General features: G+C 40.3%; 1 protein-coding gene across 2 annotated transcripts in view; it reads right to left on the bottom strand.

Moving 5' to 3' along the window:
* Positions 1 to 3175: 3175 nt before the first annotated feature.
* Positions 3176 to 8533, bottom strand: part of ORC5 (origin recognition complex subunit 5) — a 123524-nt gene continuing 118166 nt past the window's right edge. Inside the window, exon 14 of one of the 2 annotated variants that reach the window (XM_049893101.1) lies at positions 3176 to 3277. In XM_049893101.1, coding sequence (XP_049749058.1) covers positions 3271 to 3277 — 7 coding nt within the window. In that variant the 3' untranslated portion in view covers positions 3176 to 3270. Of the gene's footprint in view, positions 3278 to 6540; positions 6739 to 8533 lie in introns of those variants that run through there. The other variant, XM_049893099.1, reaches the window with a different exon arrangement.

Here is an 8533-nt window from a genome sequence, read left to right as displayed (position 1 = left end):
CAATTCTATTCCATTGATCTATATGTCTATCCTTATGCCAATTCTCTGCAGTACACATTACTATAGCTTTGTAATAAGTTTTGAAATTGGGAATCCTAGAACTTTGTTCTTTTTCAAGGTTTTGGCTACTGGTACTCTACTACATTTCCATATGAATTTCAGATCAACTTGTCAATTTCTGCAAAAAAAGCAGCTAGGATTTTGGTAGGGATTATGTCTAATATTTTTTTAAACTTCACAAAGAGTGACTTCAGGATGATGGCCAGAAAACTTTTCTAAGCAAGTGGGTTTTTCAAGGACAATCATTTTTAACTATTTTTATTTTAATTGTTCCAAAGGATTAGATGCAGGGTGTTTAATTTTTAAATAACTATGTTCATTTTGAAAAAAAAAAATTATATAAATACATGCAAGCCTGAATTTCAAAGGGTGTTCATGAATAAAGATGTGAGCTGCCAAGTAATCTTCAGCACTCTCCCAAGAACCAGTGCTCTTTAATCAGCAACTTTTTTTTTCCAAAAAGATAATTTTGCAAGGGATTCTTTTTCCTTTTGAAGAAACCTGATTGCTAATTATTAAAAAGAGTACTACATAGCTCCAACGACTAAGAAAGTGAGGAACAGACTGAAAGATGAATTTTCAGTGAATGAAAATTCAAAATGTAACATCCATGCTTCAATCTGTCGGTATAAGCTCTTAAAGTGTTACCTTACAGAAGAAGTCTGATTGCCTAGGATTTCAGTTAGCAGTGCTGACAGGGAAACAGACTGAAAAACGCTCCCCCTTACAGGCTTGTATGCCTAACCACTGCAATCTAGTTTTTTCACTAGATTCTTCTCGATGCTTCCTCATCACTCACCTCTCTCTCCTCTTCACCGAGTATTTCTTTCCTTTTTTGGAATTTCATGCATAGATTTAAAAAAATCTTAAAACAAAACAACATTAAAATATATTATTATATTACATAAGTAATTAGTTTTATTTTATCCAGGTCACTTCTGACCATCCTACACCAAAATCTTGGGTTACTTCTTGAGAAAGTGGTAGAGACCTTGCCAAGAGGCATATGGATCAATTCATATGAGTGTATGCATGAATACTGAGACACAGTGCTACCCAACCCTCCACTGACTCATCACCAAGACAGACTTAGGTCTAAAATGGACTAATAAAATATTTTGTGGTACTTCCAAGGCAAATTCACCTAAACTAGGACTCAGGATTGATCATAGTTACAACTAAAATTTTCTCTGTGACAAATGAGTTGATTCAGACTCATGGCAACCTCATGTGTTTTAGAGTAGAACTGTACTCCATAGAGTTTTCAACGGTGGTGATTTTTCAGAAGTAGATCACCAAGACTTTCTTCCAAGGCACCTCTGGATGGATTTTAAATGATAACCTTTCTGTCGGTAGCTGAGCACTTAAACGTCTGTGCCACCCAGGGGATCCATGGCAAATACTATGTAATTTAAAAGATAGTATTCAAATGAATATGTCATAAATGTAAATCTTCCCAGGTGCAAACGCTCTCATGAAATAGCTACTTCATAGATTATAATAACCCACTCATATAATATTATAATATTAGATTATAATAGGGAGCTTTTAACCCCAAACTGACTCCTTTCAATCACCTGGTTTGCTTCTTAGTCACCTTTCTCGACTGTTAGAGTCTCTATTCAGAAAAGTAAACTCACCTTTATACAACTGTACCTGAAATGCAAATACTGAAGGAAAAAAGCTAGTAAGAAAAATCAAGTAGCATATTCCAAAACAAATATATTAATTATCTAATATTTTGAGCTTTCTGCTTCACTAGGCTCCATGCATTACCCTAAATTACCAGAAGTTGAACATATGCAGATTTAATATGTTTGGGCTTCAAAAGATAACATGCTTTAAAGCAAACACCCACACAAAGATACATTCACACTCGCCCGTTTTACTGCAAGGTTTAATCTTCCAGTTAGGGGCAGTTTCTGGGAGCATCCTTGTTTAGGCAGGTTTAAAACAACTCAAGGACTAAACTCTACTTGCCACAAAATCCTCGTGGAAAATTATTATAATAAAATATTCTTTCCAAAGGAATTGGGATTTTAAGGTTTCCATGTTTTTAACTTGTAATTTGGTAGTCTTGAAGAGTGTACTCTGTGACAGTAGAGTGTGTGTATTATGGATTGAATTGTGTCCCCCCAGAAGTTACGTTGTACCTGTGAATGTGGCCCTGTGTGAGAAGAGGGGTTTTCTTTTGTTACATTAATGAAGTCATACCACAGTAGGGTCGGTCCTAAGCCTAATCACTTCAAAGAAGTATCTTGGAATAAGAGCAGAATAGACAGAGACACACACAGAGGGAGACAGGCACTCTGTGATGATGGAGGCAGATGAATCTACAAGCTCAAAAATGCCAAAGATTGCTGGCAACTCAAATCAAACCAAATTCATTGCTATGGAGTCAGTGCAGATCACAGCAATCCCATATGTTACAGAGTAGAACTGCTCTATAGGGTTTTTCGGGCTGTAATCTTTACAGAAGCAAATTACCAGGCCTTTCTTCTGCAGCACCCCAGGGTGGGTTCAAACCACCAACCTTTAAGTTAAAAGCTAATCACAAACCACTTGTGCCAAGCTAAAAGAGGGAACTTCCTCTATAGTCAATGATCTGAATTTAGACTTGTAGCTTCCCGAACTGTGAGAAAATAAATTTCTGTCCTTTAAAGCCACCCACTTGGGGTATTTTTTTATTATGGCAGTGCTAGGTAACTAAGGGGAGACCGTGGTTGCATAGTGGTTAAGAACTACAGCTGCTAACCAAAGGCTGGCAGTTCAAATCCCCCAGCTGCTCCTTGGAAACCTTACAAGGCAGTTCTACTCTGTTCTACAGGGTCGCTATGAGTTGATATCTACTTGATGGCAGTAGGTTTGTTTGTTTGTTTTTTGGTTTAGGTAAGTAAGATAGTGTATAAGTGTGAAATTAGGAAACCCTTACTATATGCAATGCACTCTGATATTTTCTATCCTATTTATTTCATTTTGTAAAAATGCTGGGTAATCCAGGCAACTGATTTCACAACTCAATAATGCGTCACAACCTATGGTTTGAAAAACACTATTCAGATAAAGTCTTATCACATCAGGGTAATCCATGTATAGGACTTCAGTTGGTCACCTGATAACCCCAGCTCTGACTCAGCTGCTAGCCCCTTTGAGTGATCTGGAAGGCTTGTCTTCTTTCCTGTTTTCTTTCTTCTTTAATAGTCTCAGATGCTACTTACTGTAGGTAGGGAAATACAAACATACAAAGAGATAAGACTGAAAAATCCCATACCATCAGTCATGGGCTTTTTAAAAAATCACCATAAAAAAATCTATAAAGTCAGTGACTATATAATGAGCAATGAAGAGAAGGACAAATATCAAAGGAGAACTAATCCCACTAAAGGAAAACATACAGAGTTAATGTTCTACAATCGCCCTCTCTCTGGGCTTGCTTTTTATCTTCTGCCCTCCCCAGTGTCAAATTTTTTGCTCAGTGGGTAGGATACGGTTGCCTTCTTTGCCCTAATGCCTGCTTTCTTTCCCAGAAAGTCGCTTTTCTCTTAGGCCCATGGCAGCCTTCCATGCAGTCTCTCCCGGTCTTCCACTAGCACTCTCTGAATAATGGAAACTCTTTTATTCGATCAGGGCACTAGCTCTCACTTGACTCCTCACCCACTAATCAATCACCCACTGCCCAAGGATTCCCAGTAAACTCGCTTCCTTTCCTCCCCTGCCAGAACATCTTGTCAGCTTTCATCAAAGGCGAGTGATTACGTATCCAACCAGGCAAGAAAAATACAAAAGCAAAAAAGAGTTTTTAGAAGAATTTTATTTCATTACATAAGAGTCTATCAGAGAGATATTATTCACAGTGTCTACCCAGCATAAAATATAGATTTTATTTGATTTGCCCATGGATTAGGTGAAATTAATTAAGCAATAGGCAATTCCACACCTCTGCTCTGGCTAGGCCTTTCTGTTAACTGCGTGTATGTGGCCCTCACTAGCGAGGCTGTGTCACTTTTAATTTTCCATCTCTTCACTTTTTTTTTTTCTCTTACAGCTTTTGTTAATTACCTTTACTCTTCCTGTGATAAATCTTTCTTTTGTTACTCAGATCCCAAACTAAATAAAAATGATACGTGTAACCTAGAGTAGAGTAGAACTGGACCACCAGCTTTCTGCTCAAAGACAGGTTGTTTCAGCAACTGCCATTTTATCTTTTTGGAAGCCACATTTTATTACATCTTTTCATCTAAAAAGAGATGCGCTAGATAAAACATATTTAATATCAGATGGACAAGGCTTGCACTGGTTGTAAGTTACATTGAAAAAAAAGTTCAAAGACTAAAAAGACTGACATAGTGAGCCCTAGTAAGGGCAGAGGTCATTTGGCTGGGCAGTGGGATTGGGGGTGGGGGGGGTGCAAGGGGAAGGATGGGCAGGTGGGGAAAGGGGTCTGTAGAGGAAGGATATACCAACTAACCATACCTAATTCTCAGTTCCTGCTGTTAATATTCTCAGAACTTTCATACTCGGGCACCTTCACGGTCACTTTCAAATATATGTTTATATTTTCCAGGACTTCACTAAGAGCTAATAAAAAAAAAAAAAAATTTACCTAGATCCTTTGCCAATGTCAAGAAGTGGGGAATAATTTATAAGCATTTCCTTAACTTCTGCTATTTGTATCATTATGAAAAATACCACTCAAAGGTAGGATATAGCTGGCAGGAGAAATGTGATTATTATCTGTGTTCCTGCCGTCAGGCCCAGAGAGGCGGAAGTGCAAGTGTCTCTGCAGGGCTAGGACTGACTCCCCACGGACCGCTATTTCAATCTAACTCTGTTAAATTACACTCCTTCGCCAGTCCCAGGAAACTCCCCTCATCCCTAATGAAGCATTTATCACCTTCTCACACTGAATCTAAACCCTTCCCCTCTCTTGTACCTTCATATCCCAGCCTAATCCATCTCCTTCCCTTTATTTCACTTTGAGAGGGAGGCTTGTTATATATTGCTTGTATAATGCTTTAATCATGGATCTGGGGCGGCTTTACAACTCCCTGAATGCCTTGGCAAGGTCCCTATGTAAATAAAATGATTATTATTAAAGTCAATTAATCAGAGAAACAATTCACTTTTCAGTGTCTGACATCCTGAATGCTTACTGATGCAGAAAAGTCTTTGTGTTCACCTCCAGTGTAACACTTTTGGGAATCAATAATCTAGAACATGGTGCTATAGAAGTCTTTAACTAGATGGTAATTTATACATACATATGGATGTATGTGTGTTGTTGAGTTGTGAGGGATCAATGACTGATCGGCAGTGAAATAAGACACGTTACTAATTGCTTTAAGGTAGCGCTGGTGAGGACTGTCATAATTAGCAAGTTATTTTAATTCATGCTCAGCAAAAGATAGAAGGAGCAGCAGCTTCTTGTATAATTAGAGCCTCTCATCCATCTCAATTTCTTTTGATAGAGCTGGACTAGCTAATTATTTGATTTTTCTTTTTCTTTTAGTGAGCTTTTTATTGATGCATACATAACATACACACAGAGGTGAGTACAAATCACACCTTCCAATAATTTTTACAAAGGAAACATGCCCATGTAAAATACCACTGAGATTAATTAATAGAACACAACCATCTCCCACAGACCCCCTCATGCCACCTCCCATTCATTACCCCTACACAAAACTAATCGCTGTCCTCACTCGATTAGTTTTGCCTGTTTTGGAACTTCTATATGCAATCACACAGGATATATTCTTCTGTGCCTGACCAACGGTTTAGCTTTATTACCAAAAAAAAACCCAGTGCCGTCAAGTCGATTCCAACTCATAGCGACCCTACAGGACAGAGTAGAACTGCCCCATAGAGTTTCCGAGGAGCACCTGGTGGATTCGAACTGCCGACCCTTTGGTTAGAAGCCGTAGCACTTAACCATTACGCCACCAGGGTTTCCGGCTTTATTACATGTAGTGTTTTATCATTTATGAAGTACTTGCCATGAGGCAGGAATAACAATAAGGGACTACAAAGACCTATTAGAAACAATCTTCGACTTTCAGGGCCTTCCAGTCCAGGGGGCAGACAGACATGTAATGAGATGAGGCAGGAAAACGTTGGCAGTGCTGTCAAAAGGAAGACAGTGGGGCTCCAAGGAGACAGGGCTCAGTCCCATCGTGGCTCAATGGGTAGGTCAAAAAGACTTCCCAGACATCTATCCAGATACCTATTACATATTTTAAAATTCTCTAAAGACTTGATAAAAGAGTGGGAAGGCATAGAGTTGATGGGACAGCCTTCCTGGGTTGCTGCTGGGATCATTTTCTCACCCATTCACTTTCTTCCTCTCCTTAATATCTAGGTTTTCCACGCACTTGTTCTTCTTTGGAGCCCTAGTGGGGCAGTGGTTAAGAGCTCAGCTGCTAACCAAAAGGTTAGCAGTTCGAATACACCAGCTGCTCCTTGGAAACCCTATGGGGGCAGTTCTACTCTGTTCTATAGGGTTGCTGAGTCGGAATCAATTCGACAGCAAAAGGCTTTGTTTTGTTTTTATTCTTTGCACCTCTCTCCTCTCAACTCTCCTTTTCCTTCTTCTCTTCTTCTTGGTCTCCCTCCATCAGGATCTGCAGGTGACCGCCTCACATCTGCTCCAGATTCTTCGCTACTGACTGACACCAGCTTCCCAGGTAAAAAAAAGAAGGAACAAAATAGCTAAGTCTCAGCACCCATGATGTCCACACATTCTGCTCACTCACCTTCCTACTTGGGTTTTCTCAGGGCTAGTGGGTACACAGCACTCCTGGGGGCTGAGAGATGAGCAAGCGGAAAGAATAAAGGGAAGGATAGATGGGGGTGGTGGATGAACAGAGAGGACAAGCAGACCCATTTCAATCTGTTCTTTTTGCTTTCCTACCTTGAGTCTTGTTGCCAATTGAAATGAGTTTGGCTAATGTAATAATAACGTTCACTGCGCTCCCTGTACCATTGCCAAGTGCTATTCAACTTTGGGTATTGAGGTAGAGTGGACAAAGTTTTGTTTTGTATTTGCTCCAGCAAGTCCATCCTTCTCTCCAAAAATCCAAAAGGTGGTTTGTGGTGATTGCTCGTCCACTGAGGATGCTGCTCTCGTGTCTCCTGTCAAAGGGATGCTCTCTGTTCATTGTCAATAGGAGACCAGTTAAAACACCAGCAAGGGACCTGGACCTCCTGCTCCATTATTATGCCAAGAATCCCCAGCCTGTATTTCTTTTTCAACTGATTCCGACCGGGTGGTTTTTGTATCTTACCCACTGGCTGGCTGAATTGGAAACTTGGCTGAAGATGAACTGGCTGAAGTTCAATCGAGACAAGATGAATGCCCAGGGCTGGTAAACCATACATATTGGAAGAGATCGCTCTGGTCCCTCTTTCCATGGGATTTTGCACATGGGGATTTTAGAGTTCCAGGGGAGAGAATGGGACTATCATTTGGCAAGTGTTAGGTTATATTAGGAGGCAGATTGTCAAGATGGTGAACATTGAAGGGCTTTGGATGGAACAATCTGAGTCTGAATTCTGGCTGTGTCAACTAGCTGGGTGACCTGCGGTAAGCTGCTTAAACTTGAGGCCTGTTCACCAGTTTGTCATTGGTAATACTGGCCTCATAGGTGTCAGGCTGGAATAACTGAGATCATGCGTGTATGTGAAGGGCTTGATACAGTGCCTGACACACCTCCTCCAGTGAGTTGTATTTTTATCTCTTTTGGATAGGATTCTGTTTTAAATACATGGGCTTGCTGATGTCAGAGCCCTGTGACAAAAGGCCTTTTAGGGGTCAGATTTCAGAAGTGGGGTGGTTGAAACTTTAAAAAGTATCTGCTGTTTGCATGTCTGGTAAACAGATCTTACAGAGTGCCAGATGCCTGCTGGTCCCATCACTTCTACAACAGGTAATACGTGGGTGAGGATTCTTTGTTATCAATGAGCCGTCACCAGAGTCCGGACCCTGAATGATCGAGGGGCCAGCTCCAAGTTTGTTTAAAAAGGTCTGAGGTGTTTATTGTTAAATGCAACAAGTTGGAACTCATTTATGTGGTCTGGAAGTTCCTAAAGAAGCATCTCCTTGTACTTCTTCAAGCTGAGAATTTCAGTAAAAATCAGAAATAATAATTTAACCAATATGGCAGCTTAAATATCCAAGTCCTTTTGGACGTACCACCACTCCTCTGTTAGTTTGTCTTACTGTGGTGGCTTGCGTGTTGCTGTGATGCTGGAAGCTATCACTGGTACTTCAAATACCACCAGGGTCACCCATGATGGGCAGGTTTCAGCAGAGCTTCCAAACTAAGACAGACAAGGACAAAGGACCTGGCAATGTACTTCTAAAAAAATTGGCCAGTGAAAGCCTTATGCATAGCAATTGAAACATTGTCTGATATAGTGCCAAAACATGAGCCCCTCGGGTTGGAAGGCATTCAAAATGCAACTGCGGAAG

Source organism: Elephas maximus, chromosome 8, assembly GCF_024166365.1.
Source record: "Elephas maximus indicus isolate mEleMax1 chromosome 8, mEleMax1 primary haplotype, whole genome shotgun sequence".
Classification (NCBI taxonomy): Eukaryota; Metazoa; Chordata; class Mammalia; order Proboscidea; family Elephantidae; genus Elephas; species Elephas maximus.
This window is presented reverse-complemented; position numbering and strand designations above follow the sequence as displayed.